This window comes from Strigops habroptila, chromosome 8, assembly GCF_004027225.2.
Source record: "Strigops habroptila isolate Jane chromosome 8, bStrHab1.2.pri, whole genome shotgun sequence".
Classification (NCBI taxonomy): domain Eukaryota; kingdom Metazoa; phylum Chordata; class Aves; order Psittaciformes; family Psittacidae; genus Strigops; species Strigops habroptila.
The window spans coordinates 7011208-7032938 of NC_044284.2; the positions used below are offsets into that span (position 1 = coordinate 7011208).

The 21731-nt window shown below is 39.1% G+C and overlaps 1 protein-coding gene across 1 annotated transcript in view; it reads left to right on the plus strand.

The window, feature by feature from the left end:
* The window catches only part of CAB39 (calcium binding protein 39), a 43026-nt gene that overhangs the window by 17554 nt on the left and 3741 nt on the right, over positions 1 to 21731 (plus strand). Inside the window, exons 2-7 of the mRNA XM_030494273.1 lie at positions 5649 to 5805; positions 12662 to 12826; positions 16586 to 16704; positions 19352 to 19520; positions 20284 to 20343; positions 21546 to 21611. Of these exons, the coding sequence (XP_030350133.1) occupies positions 5692 to 5805; positions 12662 to 12826; positions 16586 to 16704; positions 19352 to 19520; positions 20284 to 20343; positions 21546 to 21611 (693 nt within the window). The 5' untranslated portion in view covers positions 5649 to 5691. The remainder of the gene's footprint in view (positions 1 to 5648; positions 5806 to 12661; positions 12827 to 16585; positions 16705 to 19351; positions 19521 to 20283; positions 20344 to 21545; positions 21612 to 21731) is intronic.

The window sequence follows — 21731 nt, forward strand, 5'->3', positions numbered from 1 at the left end:
CAGCCTTACAATGAATGCCCCTCCAGTGAGATCATGAGATGAGGGAGCTGATTCACAACTATTGCTGGTCAGAGGGATGTGTTTTCTGCATTCCCTATACTACTCATTGTTTACTTCTCTTTTACGTGTTAGTTGTCTGATAGCCTAGTGAGTTGAACTAGATATGAGGAAGAAATTCTTCCCTGTGAGGGTGCTGAGGCGCTGGCACAGGGTGCCCAGAGAAGCTGTGGCTGCCCCATCCCTGGCAGTGTTCAAGGCCAGGTTGGAGACAGGGCTTGGAGCAACCTACTCTAGTGGAAGGTGTCCCTGCCCATGGCAGGGGGTTGGAACTGGATGACCCTTAAGGTCCCTTCCAACCCAAACCAGTCTGTGATTCTATGAATCGACTCATGGATGGGCCAGCTGACCCTGGTGTATAAGCAGGGGAAGGAGTGTGGTGCTGGGAGCAGAGGGGGAATGGGACCTCTCTGGCCATGACCAGCTCTTGGGTTGGCTCATCTTGGGAACCTTATTGTTAGTTGTTTAGCTTTATTAAAAATTATGTTGGTTTTGTTTATCTTCAGCAGTTTTTTTTCTGATGTGCACATTAGCTGGATGTTACGGGTGCTTTTTCACTAGGCTTGGGTTTTTATAACATAGAATCACGGACTGGTTTCTTGTGGGGCCTACAACAGAATAAGAAATTGAGTTTATTTTACCTGGTTGTGTCTCAAAATTGGGAATGTAGGGGTTTTTGTATGTTACTTAAGTAGCGTTTTGCCTGTGGGAAAAATGGACATTTGCTCTCCTGAGCTGCAATAGCGTGAATACTTGAATTCATTTAATGCTTTGTTTATGGATTATGCTTCTATGCACAGAAAAAAGTTACAGCTTTTTAATGTTGTGGTCATTGGTGGTATCTCGTAAGCAGAAAGGCTGAATTTGCTTCTGTGTCTTTGCTTATACAGCTTGTATTCTGTTACCTTCATTGTAGCTTTCAAAGCGTGCACTGGGGAGATTTCAGTGGTGGTCATTTGTGTGTGGAGTAATTCTTTGCACATGTCGCTGCAGTCACAAGTGTTACTGTTTCTTCTACCAGTATTTTTCTTGAAAATAGTAATGCAGGCATCTTACAATATGTTTTACTTAAAACCAAAACAAACATAGCATCTGCAACAAAAACCCCCAACCTTCTACTGTTTGAGTAATCAGGTTTTAAACTGTAGCACACATTTCTGTTACATAGGTAGCACATTTTCTGACCCTTCAAATAAGAAATGAACAATTACTAGTTTGGGGTATGCTCTCTGCTAAATCTTTTAAAATTTGCAAGAAGGTAGTTGTTTGTTTATTGTGCTTCTGTATTTGGTCTTGCTGCAAGAGGGTTGTCCTCACAGAAAAATGCTTTTAAGTGTTGTCTGCTTAGTTAAAAAGCAATCCTACATGTGGAATGCATTAGTTTTAACTTGGACATTGATTGATTGTGTGATCAATGCAGTGAATAAAAAATATAAAGCCTTCTACATAAAGCAAACCGCACTGATGCATGCTGCATAGACAGAGCTGGGAATGATATACTATCTGAAACAGTGGGGCTACTATCTCTTGTTATCACAAAAGCCCAAATGTCCCAGTGTGCCTGAGTGTGTGTCAGTCCAGCTTCAATCTCTGGGTGTTGGCTGCATGCCACACTGATGTTTGACAGTCCATTTGGATTTACAATGGCATCTAAGATTTCTAAATGTGGCTGTGACACCAGTGCTTTGAGGGCCTTCAGTTTTGTTGCGTTTGGCATGCTTGAGTATTGGTGAAATAAAATACATGCTGGTGAAAGCCTGAGTTTTGGATAATATCAATCACAGTCTCTCTTAACAAATGGATAAAAGCAGTGAGGTTTCTGGGGAGGTGAGATAAAGCAAAGCAGCCCAGTGGAGTACAGAGCTGTCCATGTACTTGTTGCTGTTTAACTCTTCAGGATTCCTCTGATCCCTTTCTTAAACCACAGTCAAAACTTCATCATGAATTTACAAAGCAGCCAGGTGCTAGGAACGTGTAACAGTTGTCACTTGACATGATGTAAGGTCTGTCCTTACTTAGAGAAAATGCCATTTGGTGGTGTTTCCTTTTTTCCTTGCTTTGCAGATGTGGGTTGTTGCAGTTCTTTCCGATCTCGCACAGATGTTGTCATTGTCTATTGTGCACAGGGTGCTGCTTGGGGTAGTTTTGCTGGGATGAAAAGGGAACAGCCCGTCTATGTTCTCCTCGCTGCATCAAGTACAGCTCAGAGGGACAAAGGGACTGCTCCTGCTGGTTTTTTGTTTGGCAGGATGTGGCACAGGTTCTTCAGTAATAGAGTTTTGCTTCAGGGTTGGTGGGGTTTTCAGTCTTGAGGCCCCAGAGGATGTTCCTGTCGCTGTAATAAAATTGAAGTAGCAGGAACAGTGCATTTAGTCCATTTTATGTAATAAATACCTTGAAGCAAAATGTCACCTTCAGTAATCAAGGATGTGGATTTCCTTCTTGCTGGTGCTGGCAGTATTTCCTGATTTTTCTAAATTGCTTATGAGAAATTTGTACAGGAACTTACCTGAATTGAGAAAAAATTGAGTATAAATAAATAAATTGAGTATAAATATATGCTGGTGAACTGTTATTAATTGATTATAAGGTCTCCTCGGAGCCTTCTCTTCTCCCGGCTGAACAAGCCCAGCTCTCTCAGCCTGTCTCCATGGCAGAGGTGCTCCCCTGTGGAGAAGAGAAAGGTTCCAGAGAGACCTTAGAGCAGCTTCCAGTGCCTAAATGGGCTGACAAGAAATCTGAAGAGGGGTCTTTGACAAGGGCCTGTAGTGACAGGACAAGGGGGAATGGCTTTAACCTGACAGAAGGGAGATTTAGATTAGGTCTAAGGCAGAAGTTCTTCCCTGTGAGGGTGCTGAGGCGCTGGCACACGGTGCCCAGAGAAGCTGTGGCTGCCCCATCCCTGGCAGTGTTCAAGGCCAGGTTGGACACAAGGGCTTGGAGCAACCTGCTCTAGTGGAAGGTGTCCCTGCCCGTGGCAGGGGGTTTGAACTGGATGAGCTTTTAAGGTCTCTTCAACCCAAACCAGTCTGTGACTCTGATTCTATGATTATTTTCTGTTAGACATGCTAGTACTTAGACTAAAACTCATGTATTAGTTGTGTATGCATGTGTGTGTATCTGCTTTATGCAGAACCTGGAAGGTTTCAAGTCCAACTTGTAGACTAATTTAAAGGAGAAATTAAACACCATCTGGAGGGAAATCAAGTTTTGCAACCCTAGACATTGGGCACAACATGAGGACAGTTGCTTGTCATTATCTTGTATTAATGTTGTTTCTGTTGTCTAAGTAGTCTTTTAGTTTAGGAGTAATATAGTTGTGATCCAGAAAATGGGTGTGCAGAGGCATTTTCTTGGTTTTGATTTCTTTTCTTGTATGTTGCTGTAATACCAGATTTTGGGATTCCATAGAATATTTTTATTTGCTCAAAGAACTATTTTGATTCCTACTGGCTTTTATTCCATTTTAACACATAATCAGAGGAATTAAGCCTAGCAACTTCTTGAGCCAGTCCTGCTCTATTACACAGGCATAGCCTGTGTAATATATACTATTATTATCAGTGATGATATGCAGCATGAAAAGATCCAGCTTTGTTTTCAGGGCCTGCCCTAATTTGGCAGCAATAGTAACTGAAGGGAGAGATAAAGGGAATGTTTCAAACGTTGCTGTGATGGTTGAGGTATGTCATCTATGTTGTGGGGAAATTGTACTTTCACACCTGCCTCTTTCTAGGAAGAAAATATCTGTATGAAAACAGAGTGATTTTCATTAAACATTGCTTTAAACACCATTACATTTTCATGAGATAACAATTAGTAGTCATGCTTTTCTTAAAGGTAGGTTTCTTTTCCACTACACGTGGCAAAGTTGAGGCATAAAATTCTCTTGCCTTAGGATTGATCTCTCTCTATCTCTGAGGGTACCAGTCCTGTGTTTCTAATTTCAGTGTTACGTCCCCTTCTTTGTGCAGATTGTGAATGAAACATTTCTGTAATGAGACAATTTCTGTACTACAAAATAAAAGCAACGGGAAGTTGTGAGCTGTTTAACAGTGGGAATAGCTGCTGAAAGGTCTTGTTTTAACTTTCATGCTGATACTTTTATCTGAAAAGTACCATACCTGCCTTACATTCTGCCTACCTTATGTTTTTTATCAGCTGTGTTGGGTCAGTCACAGGCATGGGAACAGTATGATCTCTCTAGCTGGTTACCTGAAATACCTATTGAGAGACATTTTCTTGGCTAAAGATCTGTGTGCTTCTGTCCTTCACCTTTAAATTGTTGTCCTTGGGCCAGCACAACTTGTTTGTCTTAAAAATCAGGATAACTCAAATACAGCATCAAACGGGTGTTTTTAATCCTTGATCAAAACAGGATTGAGTAAGATCAGGGTTACCATTGTGGAGCTCATGGTGAATGAGCTGGTATTTTAATCAAGGACCAAAGTGCATGGTCTTAGATATGAAACTTACTGCATACTGGTTATAGTTGACTTGTTACTGACTTCACGGACATTGTATGGAGGTCAAAATTGCTAACTTTCAGGGTAGTATCACTTCTTTGTAATGACAGTGTAATCTCTGTCAGCTTCAGCTGTCTTTTGTGTCTAGCAGAAGTAGCACTGTCAGCATTTTTAATGCAGGATTTCCTGGTTTTTTTTGTCTAGGTTAGACTTACAGAAGTATGCTTTATGGAATTCACTTGTTTATTATTAAGTGGGGCTGTATGTGTTTAGTAGCAAAAGCTTTTGTATGCTAGTAGTACTTTTCTGTTTTGTATACAGAAGGGAATATAGAGGTGTTTATGTGTATAAAAGCAAATGTACATAAATATACAGAAGAATTAATGTATTTGGATTCAAGAGCCAAATATTTTTAGGGAAGGGAAGCTGCTCCCATAAGACCAGTTTTATCTTCTTGAGAAAGATAAATATCAGGCGTTTGGTTTTAGTGTTTTCAAATGCCTTATTTTTATCCCTTTTATTGGTGACAAATTTTGTTCCCATAAAATGAGTGGGGGTGAGACTGTATTTCAGTATGAAGTTACAGTAATAGTGATATGAAGAAGCCAGGACTTAAGAAGTGTTTTGGGAATAAGCTGCTGTCTGTAGCCACATCTGTAGCTTCTATGCTCAGGTGAAGGCTCTGTGATCTACTTCACGTTTGTTGTCAAATGAATATGGGTAAAAGCACGTACCTGGACAGTCACTGCAGAGCCACTGAGACATGATGACTTGTGTGTCAAAGGCATTTTGCTTGACAGCATTAATTGGAGTAATTTATCCATATTTAGTCTTGCCTGTGTGTGGCATTTTTACAGTATGTGGCTTTGGGTACAATTAATACACTCTGTAATTTCTTCCTGTAGCATAAGATGATCATAATGTGAGTTCTTAGATTCTGAATCTTGTGTTTTAAAATAATTAGAAACACAAGCTTGTCTTGGTAAGACGTTCAACTGCCTAGTTCATCTGCCAAGGGTGGTTACTCCACGTATGAATGAAAACCTTTGCTACTCGATCTTCACATGTGGTGTTACATTGACCTCTTCTGTTTTTGACATGCTTTTTTTTCTCTGCCTTTTCCAGGTGAAGCAGGAGCAATAGAAGGAAGACCCTGTGGCTCGCAATCATGCCATTCCCCTTTGGCAAGTCCCACAAGTCTCCTGCAGACATAGTGAAGAACCTGAAGGAAAGTATGGCAGTTCTAGAAAAGCAGGACATCTCTGACAAAAAGGCAGAAAAGGTACAGTTGGGACTTTCCAATTGCTAAACAGTAATCAAAAGGTGGGGACAAAATCACAGCTGTTGAAGTTGAATCAATTGGGAATTATTTTTGGGGTTTATACTCTGATAAAGGGTAAGTTATTATGTACCTTTGAACATGCGTTTCATGTTGGTTGGCTTTGCATTTTTATGCCACTGGCAGCTGATATGATACTTAAAATAATTTGGTTTGGAACTGTAGGATGTTGCATTCTTTGATAAGCAGCTCACAGCCATACAGTATTCTGGTGCTTGTATCCACCTTAGTGGCTTTATTACTGTACGGTAGTTCTGTCTGTGCTTGTGCATGCACATGTTCAGAGCAGAGTGTCTCTGTTACTGAAACCAAGGAACTTTGTGTCTCAGTGGATGTCAGTAGAAGATCTTTCACCTTTCCTTACCTTTTCTTCAGCCCACAGGAAGATGTGGTGAAAAGTTCCTGTATGAGTGTAGTTTCCTTTAGATAGGTTGGTTTGCTGCTTCAGCATTTGTACCTGTCAACACCCATTTACTTCTCAACTGATAGTCTTGATAGCTGTACTAAAAACCACCTTCAAGTCCAGCCTGTGTGCAGCTGCATCACACCTAGTGACTCGTATAGAGGGTTATGTACTTGTTCAGGTGAAGGTTTCTTTTTTTATGAACTCAGCACAAGGGCATAGATTTCAATAGTGGGCTTAAAAAAACCCCAAACCAAACAAAAAACCCAAGCAAACAAAACATCTCCTTCTCCAGTTTACTAGCTTTTGAAGCAGGCTATGAAACCATCCTTGGATCCTCTCCCAGCATTATTTAACTGTTCTGTGCCATTCTTGGCATCCTTACAGAGTCCCATGTAGGATTTAGTCACAATCTTTTTCAAGTTCACCAGTATTTTTAAGGAGAGTGCGGCCAGCTTCTCTACATCCAGTTTCACCTAGATTTGGCACTACTACTTTAAGTGCAGGAGAATCTGGGTCTTGACTGGATTGACGTCTTTATCCAGAAACTCTTTAAAATCAGCATCTTCTGCCCCAGTGCCAGCGTGTGGTATGTTCCAGGACTCTTGCAGTGTAACGTAGTCTTTTTCTCTCTTTCATTTTCATAGTATTTTCAGCTTCTCTCTTGCTGGAGAGAGAAATGTTATGGCCTCTTATGCAGGCCAGTGTGGAGGCTGGGAGATTTTTCATTTGTTGCTGATTTTCTTCTTTCTCTAATAAAGACGTCTGTCAGGAGAGGAGGGGTAGGTGCTTTCTGAAGAGTATGTGATGAGACAAGGTACCGCCTCCTTCATCTCAGCCTCATTATTAATACCTGGAGATGTGGCTTGATCTTAAAATCCATGCTCTTATGTCATCTTTCTCTTTTTCTTAGATCTCTAATGTGGAACAGACCAGCTTCATTCTGTTGTGCATAGCTGTGTACTGTATCACATGCCTGTGTTTTTGATGCTGTAGCTGAAGATTATTATGTACCGTTTGCTTCTTGCTGGCCTTTAATCCCATACCTCCATTTTCTTTAAAGACCTCATTTATGTGAGGCTGCTTCTTTGACAAGCCATAATATACTAAGCCTGTAGAGTTGTTTCTCCTTGTCATATAGAAGGCAACACATTCTGCTGGAAGGAGAAAAGAAGTCTAAGTATTCCCTGCATGAGATCTTAGGAAGAAGTTCTTCCCTGTGAGGGTGGTGAGGCACTGGCACAGGGTGCCCAGAGAAGCTGTGGCTGCTACACTACATTGTTTCTTATACCTGAGTTCACACAGTAGCTATTTTCTTTACTCTTTAGCATAAGGAATTTGAAATGTGTATGTAGATGAGAGTAAAAAAAAACCAATTCAGGCGTTGAAGTGAACTGAATGTTTCAAGAAATAATTGATGTTTTAAATATTTCTTCCATAAAATGAAATTAATTGTAAATGCCCCTTTTGTTTTATACCTTACACCTGGCTGAGGTTCCAAAGACAAATAGTACTTTTTTATTACATTACCACAGTGAGTTTGGTTTTTATATGTAGCTCACCATAGTCCCTACCATGCAGTAGCAGCACCATGTTGTTACGAAAATATAGTTTGCTACTATGTAGAGGATGCTCTTTGACAGTTTCCTAACACACTTGGAAATACAGATTTTGAATTGTAGAATTGGTCAGGGACAGCTTCACTAGACCATATAACATAGAACCACAGAATGGTTTGGTTTGGAAGGGATCTTAAAGCTCATTCAGTTCCAACCAAGTGAAGGGACACCTTCCACCAGAGCAGGTTGCTCCAAGCCCCATCCAACCTGGCCTTGAACACTGCCAGGGATGGGGCAGCCACAGCTTCTCTGGGCACCGTGTGCCAGCGCCTCAGCACCCTCACAGGGAAGACCTTCTGCCTAATGTCTACACCTCCCCTCTGTCAGGTTAAAGCCATTCCCCCTTGCCCTGTCCCTGCATGCCCTTGTAAAATGTCCCTTCCCAGATTTCTTGTAGGCCCGCTTCGAGGCCTATGAGGTAGTCTTGAGGAAACTTGAAATGTCAGGTGCTTTATAACCAAAAACGTGTTCATCACATATGCTATTAGTTTTCCATTACTTGTGTATTTTCAGAGGGAAGGGCTAAAGGGAAGGAGAAAGAAAACTTTCATATAAACGGGACCTACCCTTTATGTAGTCCATTAGTTAGTCTTTTACTTGCATCTCTTCCTCCTCTTTGGCTGACATCAGCATTTATTTTTATATTATCAGTTCCCTTTGTGGCACATATTTACTGTCGTGAAGGTAAATATTTACTCATGTAACAAACTTGTTCTTCCCTACCCTCTGACCTTGGGTTAACCTGCTCATAACAGCTCTCATTTTGGCTTTCAGATAATTGTTTCTGCCATGTCGTTAACCCATGTGGGTGGATTGTTGCAGGTGTGGTTGGTCTATCTTCAAGTTACCAGCCCTATACAATGGACAGTATATTTATATGTATGGGACAATGCAGTATGCTATTTTGATTCAGTTGTCCACATATAATATTATGTCATGTTGCCATAGAACAGATTTAATTCGGTGAGTTAACACTTGTTAACAAATACAGAATTCTGCTGCTTTTAATGTCTCCAGGGGTGGTGCATCCACCACCTCTCTGGGCAACCTGTGCCATTGTTTTCCCACCCTCATTGTAAAGAGTTTTTTCCTCACATCCAGCCTGAATCTCCCCTCTTTTAGTTTAAAACCATCACCTCTCGTCCTGTTGCAAATTTACAGAGTTTTTACAGTGGTGTTTGTTACTTATGATAGATACTGCTGTATCTGTTTATCTGCTAGTTTACTGTCGTAGACTAGTAAGAACAGTCACCACGTACAGGCTCAAATCTACAGTTAGTTTACTTTTTGATGGATGTTTTCATTAACAGGACAATTTATGTAACTGCATTATGGTGTGGATAAAACCCCTAGCCATAGACCTGGAGCTTTTTGAGCTCATCTTAAACACTTCAGGACTGACTATGTGTTCTTCATCTTTTTCTGCTGTTTCTCTAAGTAGAGCTAAGTGTTGCTTCATAAAGCTCAAATACTCCTGCTGTACAAGTCTAAATGAAGTATTGGCACTGCTTAGCATTTGAGGAAGTAGTAGATTTTGGGAATATCAGTGAAATATCCTAAAGACTGGAATAAGCCATCATGGTTCATAGTTATAAAGGCATACATTTCTATTCATGTATATACATTTCTATTCTGGTTTGACAGTCATACATGTGACTTCATTGTGTCTAGTTTTATTTTTATCTTCCTGTCTTTGATAAAGAAAGCACTTATTTTTCTATTTTTATTTCCCTTACTTTACATTTTACTTTTAGTTTGACTTGTCCTCACGTGGTATTGACTGTCTGAACATTGAATTTCAAATGTGGCTTGTCACAGAATGTTTCTTGAAAACACTGGTTGCTCCTTCTCAGTGTTGAGAATATAGATACAATACATATATATAATATATAAATATATATAGAGAGAGTGTAATATGTAGAATATATATTGTGTATATATATTCCGTATATATAAAATATACATTACTTATATATTAGGAAAGATATATGGTATCTGATTGTTAATTCCACTTTTGATCGTGGGGTTTTGGATGAACTTTATTCATTTTGATTCTTCTCTAGAGAGTTGTTTTTTTCCTGTTAAAGCAGCACATTAGGCAGTTGAGATCTCAGTATCTTAGGAAAGCTTGGAAGTGATGCTAGCTAGTCTTCTTTTGTCTGTCCTGATTTTTTTTTTTTTACTAGCTTTTCACTTAGCTCTTAATATTGATACTTAATATAGCATATAATTTTTTGGTGTAGCTAGCTAAATTCCATTCTGCATGTGAAATGGCAAAAATAGCTCTGCACATCCTGTATTTGGAATAGGTTTGAGAGTTCATGGAATATAAAGGAGTGGAGTGATTCTGGGGCAAGTTTGTAAGAGTTTATTTCTAGTCCTTTTGATGTTGAGTTTTAGAGTAGATAATACAGAAATGTCATGTTTTATGGAGTTGTAGTGTATCAGTAGACCTTGGTCTTTAGTAATAGTTTGGCCTAAAGTGATACAAGCAAGTCTCTTTTCATGGTGAAAGTGATTCAGGTTGCCTAGAGAGGTTGTGGAGTGTCCATCCATGGAGCTCTTCAGAGCATGGCTGGCCATGCTGGCCATGATCATGATCAACCTGATAGGACTTTGACGTTGGCCCTGACTTGAACTGGTGGTTGGACCCTGATGACCTCCAGAGGTACCTTCCAACCTGAGCTGTTCTGTGTTTCTCTATCTTTAACCATTACTTCCTGCTCAAGTCATATGTTATTCCAAGTTCAAGTGAAGCATGCTGAGATGGTCTTGACAGTTGTGAAGAGCATGGGAAATAAATTAGCATGTCTTCTTGAAGTTACTGAGTTGTATCTTCATGTTAGGACAGAAGGGAAAATTCTCCACTGGCATTCTTTGTAATTGCAGGCCTCCCTTCAGTATTGCCACCATCTTACTTAAAATAGGTAGCTTCTCGAACCTCTGCCTTTCTTCCTCTTTTATCTTGCTTTCTAAATTAGTGTGCAGGGACAAACTGCAATAGAATTTCTATTGCTGCTTCCTCTTTTCTTGGTAGCCATGCATTAATTCATCTCTTCATATCTCCACATTTGACAGATGTTCCTGTTCTTTTTCTAGATATTTCTTCTGAATTTTAAATAAATAGAGCAGTTGTGTCGCATAATATTACTACAATATGGTGAGCCAGCTTTCTCATTTAATGTCTTCAGGAGCTGTCATGAATCTAAGCAGTTTTATTGAGCACCTGCTTCTTGCTGTCTCACTAGCAGTGCACAGAAAATCCTTTGGAATTTGGAATGAGGAGGAGACTCATGGGACTAGTAACTGCAATTAGCAAAAAGAGGGAGGCAGCAGGGAGTGGAAAGTTGTGGAGGAGCTAAAGATGATACGGAGCCTCCTTAAAGGTCAGGGACTCCTTGTTGCATACCTAGCAAAGCTGGAATGACTTTGGGTTGAGTAGTGCGTGGGTCATGCTGATCTTGAGCCTCTCTAGGTGTAAGGCACAAATGAGAAATCTTTTTGCATATCCCTTCCAAGACAGGCAGTATCCAGAACGTGGTTGTTTTTTCAGTTGATTAGTTTTCCATGTGCCACCAATCACAAATACCTTACATAAATTAAAGTGTCTGCATACCTTGTTGGCAGGTTCATGTAATTACTAAACATTAGTGCACTTAGAAACCATTCATACTTTTTAAGCACATGCAGAACTAATACAATATAATTAAACCAGCTTTTTATGATTATAATTTTCAGCATTTTGCCCACAGGCTATACGAACATATATATTGAAAAGAGTAGTACTTTTTTTTTCCCCCAGATAACTTAAAACAGGTAACTGTGTTTTAAGATTTAAAGTGAGTGTTAAGAAGTGTTCTTGTTGATATTTTTTTTTTTTATTCATTTTTTTAAATTTTTTGAAAAGTTTTACTCATGAGATAGTTCTGCTTCAACAGTTAAATGCTGCTTCAGCCCATCATGGCAACTTAGGAATTCTTATTCTGGCTTCCCTAAGTGAAGGGTCAGACTAGTCTGTCTCCTGTAAGATGGGAAGCATCTTAGACTTTTGATTGTCTCCTGTATTGCTGTGTTCTTTCGAGTGCACCAGTTTCTGGGTCTGTTTCATAGCATCACAGACTGGTTTGGGTTGGAAGGGACCTTAAAGCTCATCCAGTTCCAAACCCCTGCCACGGACAGGGGCACCTTCCACTAGACCACGTTGCTCCAAGCCCCGTCCAACCTTGCCAGTTTATCTTGTATACTGAGATAACTTGAAAAGTAAAGTGGGATCTCTTTGACATTTTCTTAGTTGGAAAGGAAAAATTTCATCCTCAGTACCTGGAATGGGAGTCTAGCATTTGTCAAAACCTAATGAGTGCAAGATCTGTTGGAGGGATACATTTGGTCTCTCTGAGCAGTTCACTAGACAGACATGTGTCTCCATGTCATGTTTTCCAATCTCATCCAGCATACTTCTGTTGTACACAGTGGAAATTTTGTCAGGTTCTCTTCACTCCAGTGCTATTCTTTAGGGGATTTTTGAATGGGAAGTTTAAAGGCAGTAAAAAGGAAGAGATTTTTTTACTTTTGGTAACTTGCCAAATAGATTGCTTGTGTCTTGCCTTTTTTTAAACAACCCATAACAGTCTTATTCGCAGAAAGATTATATATTGTTTTTCTCAACAGGTTGCCATTTCCTGCTTATTTTTCCCCTTAATGGAAGCTTGCAGATGTGTGTGATTACAAAGATGAATGACATTGTGCTCTAATTGTATTCTTCTCCCATTTTCTTTAGGCCACTGAGGAGGTCTCAAAAAACCTTGTTGCCATGAAAGAGATCTTGTATGGCACAAATGAAAAAGAACCACAGACAGAAGCTGTGGCACAGCTAGCTCAAGAGCTCTACAACAGCGGTCTTCTTAGTACCCTAGTAGCCGACTTGCAACTAATTGATTTTGAGGTAAGAAAAGAAGTTTGGCACTTCTTATATTGTATATGTTAAAATAAACATGTCTGAACTCCTGCCACTTCAGTTGGTTAAGACATCTTTGGATTTTCAGCCTTTTTTCCTGGCTGGGACAAAACCATCGGAAAGAGAACTCCCTGTCCCAAACTACCTGGAAAAATAAGCAAACATAGGACATGAAATCTATGAATTTAGGCACATAAACAGGACAAAGTTGAAGTAGATAAACCTCTAATCCTGGTGATACAGTTCTGTTAAAATTATGGAATAATTCTTAATTGTTGTGTACCCAGAAGGGTTAATCTCTTAAGGGTAATACCATAGTGTATGCGAGCTATAATACTACAAGGCGTGTCTATATTCTCATCTGGTTAAATTAAATTACTTGGTAAAGAGAATTATTGTAACATTTATGGCGAATTTTAAATATCTAAGCTAAAGCTGCTAGTTTTGTTAACAGTATTTCTCACTCTCTTTAGAAACAAGTGATGCAACCTTTTTTCTGTTTTCCTCATCTTTTTTCTATTTGTTAAAAAACCCCAACGGGCCCAAGTTTTTATTGATTACTTCAAAATAACAACACTTACTTATATTAAAACATATCCCTATACAAACCTTTAGCTGGCATTTGTCACCACATCACATGGAATAATTTAGCTTCCCAGTGCCACAGTGAAAAATCACCGTATTTATTTATAAGAAATGCCAGTACAATTGGATTTTCCTGTTTTCCCTGAGGTCCCACAAGAGGCATGTGGTTGTCTAGGAAAGGAGCCAAACCCCATGCATCTCCACAGCCTTGACCATAAAGACCATCCCACTTAAGGTTGCTTTAAAATGGGATTGTTCATAAACAAGTTGTTCACGATGCAAACACAACAGTTTGAAGTCCTATTGTAGTATGACATTCCAAAAACAATGGCTTTCTTCCCTTTTCTTTCTTCTCTCCCTTCCACCCCACCCATAACTCCCTCTGATTTTTGTTTAATACAGTGGTATTTTTTCCCTACCCACACAACTGTTTATACCAAACATAAAACATTCAGGTTGTTAAATAAGCAAGGAGACCTGGGAAAGCTGAGAGGGGTTGCTGAAATGTGATGGCCTTTAATTGCTGAAGAAAGGAAGTCATGAAACATCATCTGGATTCTGCTGACCTCTAGATTCTTATCAGCTTGGTGTTTACTCAGCCTGGTTATTAGTGAAGGAAACCTTCATTATCTCCTGATAATGAGGAATGATAACAATTCCTACAGGCTTGCTCTCATTAAGGAGAACTTTTCATTTTGTTCTAAGAGGACTTAAAAAGATTGCAAATAGTTTCCTGCTTGTGGACTTTCTGCTGCTTTGTTAGGTGAGGATATGATGGTTCTCCCTTGAGAACAAGTCATTCAGGCTGCTTTCTAGGCCTGACCACTTCTGCTCTTTAAGGATGGGACCTGGCAGATGGTCCAGCTATTGTTGTTACCTAGAATTAACGTCAACACACCTGTGCTCCAAACGTATGCTGCCTTCCTGGTTGTTACAAAGTCCATCAGATGTTGGCTTTGATATCTCAAATCTCTATGGTTGTGGGCTTACTGCATTTGAAATGATTTCTGCAGTACGGGTGGAGATATGAACTGGATTTTCTGTTGGTTCTTAAACTTGAAGAGTAAGTATGTCCTTTTTTTAAGTCAAGAACTTCACTCTCATTCCTGAAGGTTTCCTTTGTAGAACAGGGATAGAGAACTAAACAACAGACAGGAACTGTTCACTCTGACTCTTAAACTGTCTCAAATGTATGGTTAAAAAAACGCCCAAAAACTAAAACACCCCCCCACCCCACCCCCTCCAAAATAACAAATTTAATGTTTTAATGTTATAATTAAGAAGCTGACCATCCAGACCTTGCTGTATGTAAAGACCTATTTAAAATGATTTCCTAATCTGGAAGCTTGCTTTCCAAGCAAAGCAGTCAACACAACGATCTACTTAGCAGTCTTATAAACTTAGCAGTTTTCTCCCTTCTGATTTGCACTAGTATGTCTGTAGAAGAGGTGGTATCCCTTGTGGAACTGGTGGTTTTGTTCTTTTTTATTTTTATTTATTTTTTTTTTTTTTTTTAAATGAAGGGAAAAAAAACCCCAAAACAAAGGGGGACTGAATCCTTCTGCTCAGAAGACAATACTAGCACAGTCTCCCTCTCACCTCTCGCAGTCGTGACTACTGGCACAGGGTTCAGTGCCTGTTTGCCCTTGTTAGGCCACGAGATCACTTAGTAATACATCCTTCTAACAATAACTAGCTTTGGTATTACTGTGTACCACTATCAGCTCAATTCTGTGCATAATAAGGAAATGCTGTTCTTGCTGGTGAAGCCAAAGCAAATTGTGAGATCCAGCGCAAAATTGGCAGTGTTAGTGAATGAGAGTTGATGACTATATTATGTGGAGTTTGAGTAAAGCAATTTCTGGAAACACTGCTCTACTCATTTCAGAACAAAGAGTTCTGGTGTTGCTTTGGGCTGGCTTTCAATGGAATTGTAATTGAGAAAACAAACATTTACAAACAAACTCTTATGTCCTGAAAACAACACTCTAACAAAACTGCCCATGCTAATTCACAAACATGTCATTTGTAAAACTACACCCTACGCTTCTATAAACATTTGATTTTTTTTCTTGATGTTGATTAGAAAACTGAAATAATTTTGAATAATTGCTATTGTTTGTTAAATTCTTCCTAATTAAATAAGCCCTGTATTTTACGTCACACGCTTGCTGATATTACCCAGAGCATTTATACTAGTTAGATTGTCAAGAAACATTATGTACGTTTGGGTTTTGTGTATAACATTCAGGGAACCTTCACATGGAGTTGCTAAACAGGTCTTTATTTGCAAGTCCAGGCTTAGTACACATTTGCCTTGTTTTTTTCTGGCTTAGATCTGATAAGAGAGTTCTGAAGTTATCTTTATGGCAGCCCAGAATGGGAAGTTAATTGCAGAAATCTGGCTTTTAAATGGTGCATGTTGAATGACACTGAAAAGTGCTTGTATTTATAACCAGCTTTTTGTTAGATGTCTGTACAAATTTGCCATCTTTAGCTATGGTCTGACAGAAGAAATAAATAGGAGATGTGTATGTATATTGAACAGAGAACATTCCCAGCCACTTTTATACTGTCTGGTGCTATCCTTATACATTTTCTTTGTGTATCGTCTGTGCTGAATTCCAGCATCCTGGTCTTATTTAGAATTTTGTGCACTGAAAAATGGGAGACTTGCATTTTAGGTCAGGGGATGATTTCTCCTCATAGTTTTTATTTATTTAACTTCCATAAGCTCCAGTTTTAAGTTGGATGTTAGCACTGCCATCAGAAATGCTCTGCAGGCTTTTATGGTGGCATTGAGTGTTCCTAGACAAGGGGAGGGGATAATGGAATAGTAAAGAAACACACTTACAGGCAAGAGCGCAGTCAAAACTGGTATGTTATTATCAAAAACAAGTACAAAACAAGCCCAGGAGATTGATAAAACATCAGCTGGCTTTACTTAATGTAAATTACCATGATGTAATGTTTTGGGTGCTTTGGCATATTTGAAATGGGTATAAAGAAACAGAATATTTGATCTGTTTAAGATCAGAGTACAGAGGCTGACTGAGCTCCAGAACTCACAATGTATGAATGTGTGAGATGATGATCATGTTAACTGTAAACTTGCCCAGTGGATTTGAATATTGTGTGTTTAACTGCTGATGTTTTTGACAGGGCAAAAAAGATGTTGCGCAAATTTTCAACAACATTCTCAGGAGGCAAATTGGTACAAGAACTCCCACAGTTGAATACATCTGCACTCAACAGAATATATTGTTCATGCTATTAAAAGGGTATGTACGCTGTGAAGCATAAATACGCTTTTACATGAAGTAAGAAGTCTTTACATTCATGGAGAAGCAATGAGTTCTGAAATGGTTTTTCTTTCTTTGCTAGATTTCTTTTTTTGTGTCTGTAATTCCCCAAAGTAAAGGGAAATTTGAGTAATAAAACACCTAAAAATAGACTTCTGCATAAAGTATGACTGAAAATTGTGAACTTTTAGTGACCAAAAATCTTCTTATCGAGGTATTACAGACATTTTCTTTTCAGTATACTCTTTGATCCTATTTAAACTATTTCCTTGTGAATCAAGAGCTGAAGGCTGCATTTTTTCTTTAACTGTCATTTCCAGATTGCTGTCCTTTTCCCTGCTCTTAGTTTGGTTTTAGACTTTTTATTCATAGTGATTTGTAATCCTGTAGTGACACAAATACACCAACTCAAACTTGACTGGACAAAGAATGGTTGGAGCATATGGTGCCTGCCAGACGGCTGTTTCTTCCTCTATTCTTTTATTATCTGGTGTATTGGATATTGGAGAATCGTGTCATACTGAATATGTAGTTGCATATGTAGAGCTGTGGGCCTCACACATAAAACCAGAAAGGTGGTGTTAGCATTTTCATGTTAAAACAAGACTTAAAAAAGAGAATGTGCTTTCTCCATGTAAAAAGAATTTCTCACATTTCTAATTACATGAGTTAAGAAAAGTGCAATTCCAGTGTGTTATTTTGGGCTAGAACAGTTCATCAGACATTAATAAACCATTTTAAAAATGCAGCTATTTCACGTACCACTTCTATAATTGTTCAAGTTACGTGTATTTAAAGTTGTGTATTTAAGCTATTTTATTGTAATATCTCTACGTTTACCTAAACTTGTTCATTTGTGTAAGCCACTGGAAAATGCATCATGCGAGAAACGTTCTGTGTGGAGAAAGCAGTTTTACATCTTTCAGTTTCACTCTGACTCCAAAGGTTTAGCACCAGAAGTAGCATGGAATATTTGCTTCAGTTCATCCAAGTGTCTAAGATCAACACTTTTCCACCAGATATGCTTTGTTATTTCCCCTCTCCCCTCCTCCACATTACAGCCCTGATTTTAGGGGGAAGCAAGACTTAGAGAGACGAAAGGATTATTACTTGGGGTATAACACAAAAGAAAATACTGATTCAGTACTTCTTCAAAATAATTTACAAAAGAAGACAAAGACATATGAGATGCAGAGAGATGAAACTACTTTCTCAGCATGTTCTCACTGATCTGTGACTGAATGAGGGCTGTAACATGTTTGTCCTAATTTTTAGTCTCTGTTGTCACCCTTCAGAGAGCATTATTCTGACATGGATTGTTGAAACACATTTACAAGTCAGGATGTTTGAAATGGGCCTTTAGTTAGCTTTAGTGGCTTAAATGTGACATCTGGTATCCAACTAAGTCAATTTTCTGTAAATTTAAACTATAGAATGAGTTGCACAAAGTTCAGCGTTTTGAAATCTCCCTGGTAGGTTAAATGGGAAAGTATTACAGGATTTAACACGAAAATTAATTCATAAGCAAATGTTGTTTTTTGTATGGGAATATAGTTAATGCTTATAAAGTATGCACAAATTCTGGGGAATTTGAATTGGCTTCTGATGGTGTAGGATGAAGGATCCTTTAGGTAGGAGGCAGGAAGGTAAATAAGAGGCTTTGACTGCTCCAGAACCAGGTAGGTAATAACAGACATAACTTTTCTCTAGACTGGAATAGTTTATATTGCAACATGCTGAGTTGAATTCTTGGTTTGGAAAGGCAGTTTCATCTTCATCCAGGGTCCTACTGTTAGCTTGCTTGGGGAAACGAGGAGCTAGTAGCAAGTTCAAAGGTGTATTTCTATCAAATGTGTCTTAAACACACTGTTGTGAGATCTTTACAGCTGCTGTTGATGTATGCTAGAATCAGCTGAGAGAACCCACAGTATTTAAGCAAGAAAGCCTGCTGAGGAAATGTGGCAACAATTTCTAAATGAAGCCATCAGAGATGGCTTCATCACTTCCATCAAATCACTGATGAACATGTTCCGGAGGTCTCTTGTAAGAAGGTGCAGATCTAGAGGCAGTGAAGACTTGGGTGTTTGTTACTCTTCTTAGAATATGAAGACAGTGTTGCCAGCATTCCAGGTTTGAAGCCCATAATGTGTAGAGTGGCTGGTGATGCTGGAAAAATGGTTTAATGAAAGACAAGACATGAATTTATGTCCAGTGTTGTTAGCCCTTCATGCTCGTATCATGGATAGTTTGATGTAAATTGCTGTCATGTTTAAACAAACAGCTTTTAAGACAGAAATCACTTACTGCTTTTCCAAATGTCTGCTGCCCCACCACTATGAAAACTGATTTTGAGTATGAAGAAAATACTCTATTTAATCTTGTTTCTCACTTGGTTAAAGTCATTTGCATTGGCTGTAATTTGGCATTTAACTGGCAATGATCTCAGTAATATTTCCTAGAAGTATGTAAAAGTGGAGGTTAATGTGCAAACAAGTACCTCTAACTTTTGGCTTTTTGTTTACGTGATAGCACTGAAGCCTGTAATAAGCAGGGTGGTGTTGCAATGCAAACTTACGAAGGTACTTGTGAAGAATCTCCTTTTTCTCTTTTGTTGGTCTTTTAACAGGTACGAGTCTCCAGAAATTGCTCTAAATTGTGGAATAATGCTTAGGGAATGCATCAGACACGAGCCACTTGCTAAAATAATCTTGTGGTCAGAACAGTTCTATGATTTCTTCAGATACGTGGAAATGTCAACATTTGACATTGCTTCAGATGCATTTGCCACATTCAAGGTAATTTACATACAGCATTTAGATTACTGTTACTTCTGTACTTCTCCACTGCATGAACCCAGATGGTGGGTATTACATTTTTGGGCAAAACAAGCCTATGGAGAGGGGGAAAAAAAATAGGCATGATGCAGACGGGTAAGCAGGACACTGTTGTTCCTTATTTCTCAGAATGCAGGACATAGATTTAAATGTATATGCTGTGTTCCAAATAACTTTCATTCCAGAAAGCAAGATTTAAACTTTATTTAAAACATGCATTAACCGAATACATGTGCACTTCCATGCCAGGGGCTTTTAAATCTGTGGCTTCAACTCATCAACTGAGCAAACTCCTTTTCATTCTGTTACAAACCTGAGTATATTTGGTGCTGATGCTTTATCTGGGGAAATCTTTTGTTACCCTAAAACAATCCATTACGGGTCTATAAGCATAATATTGATCATTATTAAATACCAGGTCATAACCTTGGTTGTGTATAGTTCTGTGCAGAGCATAGCCTTGACCTATAAATAGCATTCTTCAGTGATAATTCCACGGGCTGTTTACCTGTGTGAATTAACACAATACATCCCAGACCTTTCCCAAGTGATGCCAAGATCCTTGGCAATGTCCAGGTAACTGCATTCATGTCCTGAATTTCTTCGTTTAATGAAATAGCAACATTTACTATTGGATGTCTTATGTGTACTCACTGTCTAATGAGAATGTATATGTACTGTTTAAATATTTTGGTGAAAATACTGGTTTTGTGCTGTTTTACAGGATTTGCTTACAAGACACAAGTTGCTAAGTGCAGAATTTTTGGAACAACATTATGATAGGGTGAGCAGATACATTTTCATACTCAGAATTTTCTAGTGCTGTGTATCTTATTTGAAGTAATCAGTATTTTCGTTCCTTGTTTAGCTTTGTATTTGGAAATTTACACACAATATAAACCAGTTGAATTTACAGTAATTTCTGCCCAGCAGGTAATTAAAGATCAAGACTTTATTGTTGAATGTAGGAAGATGGAAAAACAAGAGAAAGGTGGCAGAAATCTAGTTCTGTGAAAACTTGATCTGATTTTTCCACTAGAGGGAACCCTTTCCTTGTCTTTGTCTTTTGCCTGTATTAACCCATAACAACCAAAGAATACAAGATAGCCCCCTCCACCTGCTGGGGACTCCTGAAACTAATGAACAGCCTTCAGTACCAGGAATTATTATAGTTTAAGAAATAAGAGTGACCAGCAGGTCAGAGGAGGTCTGCCCCTCTACTCTGCTGTTGTGAGACCCCACCTGGAGTACTGCGTACAGCTTTGGCATCCCCAACATAACGATATGGAACTGTTGGAGCAAGTCCAGAGAAGATGATCAGGGGCTGGAGCACCTCCCATACAAAGACAGGCTGAGAAAGTTGGGGCTGTTGAGCCTGGAGAAGAGAAGCTGCGTGGAGACCGCAGAGCAGCTTCCAGTGTCTGAAGAGGGCCCGCAAGGATGCTGGAGAGGGACTCTTCATCAGGGACTGTAGTGACAGGACAAGGGGTGATGGGTTCAAACTTTAACAGGGGAGATTTAGATTGGATATAAGAAAGAAATTCTCTACTGTGAGGGTGCTGAGGTGCTGGCACAGGGTGCCCAGAGAAGCTGTGGCTGCCCCATCCCTGGCAGCGTTCAAGGCCAGGTTGGACACAGGGGCTTGGAGCAACCTGCTCTAGTGGAAGGTGTCCCTGCCCGTGGCAGGGGTTGGAACTAGATGAGCATTAAGGTCCTTTCCAACCCAAACCATTCTCTGATTCTGTAATGAGATAACTACTTCCACCACATTGCAATCTAAACATTAAATGCTCCTGAAAGAGTAATTTTTTTTATAAAGCATATCAGTGTTTAAGCAGTAGAGACTTACAGGAACCTACAGAATTCGGTTTTTGTTTGCATTTTCATTACGGATTTGCATCTCCTCCAGTTTGTTATAGTCATATGGAGGAAGAGTGTGTGTGATGCTTGGGAAGGTCCTAACCCTTCTCTTTATTCTGTGTTCAGTTCTTCAGTGAATATGAGAAGTTACTTCATTCGGAAAATTACGTGACGAAGAGACAGTCACTTAAGGTAAGGCAATTTTATTTTCTTCTTCAGTGCAAAGTTAGAGAATTCCTTTAATTTCAAGGTGTGTTGACTTGAAATGAAGTGGCTTCAGTAACTGCCTAGAGTAGTGTTTAGTTTATTTTT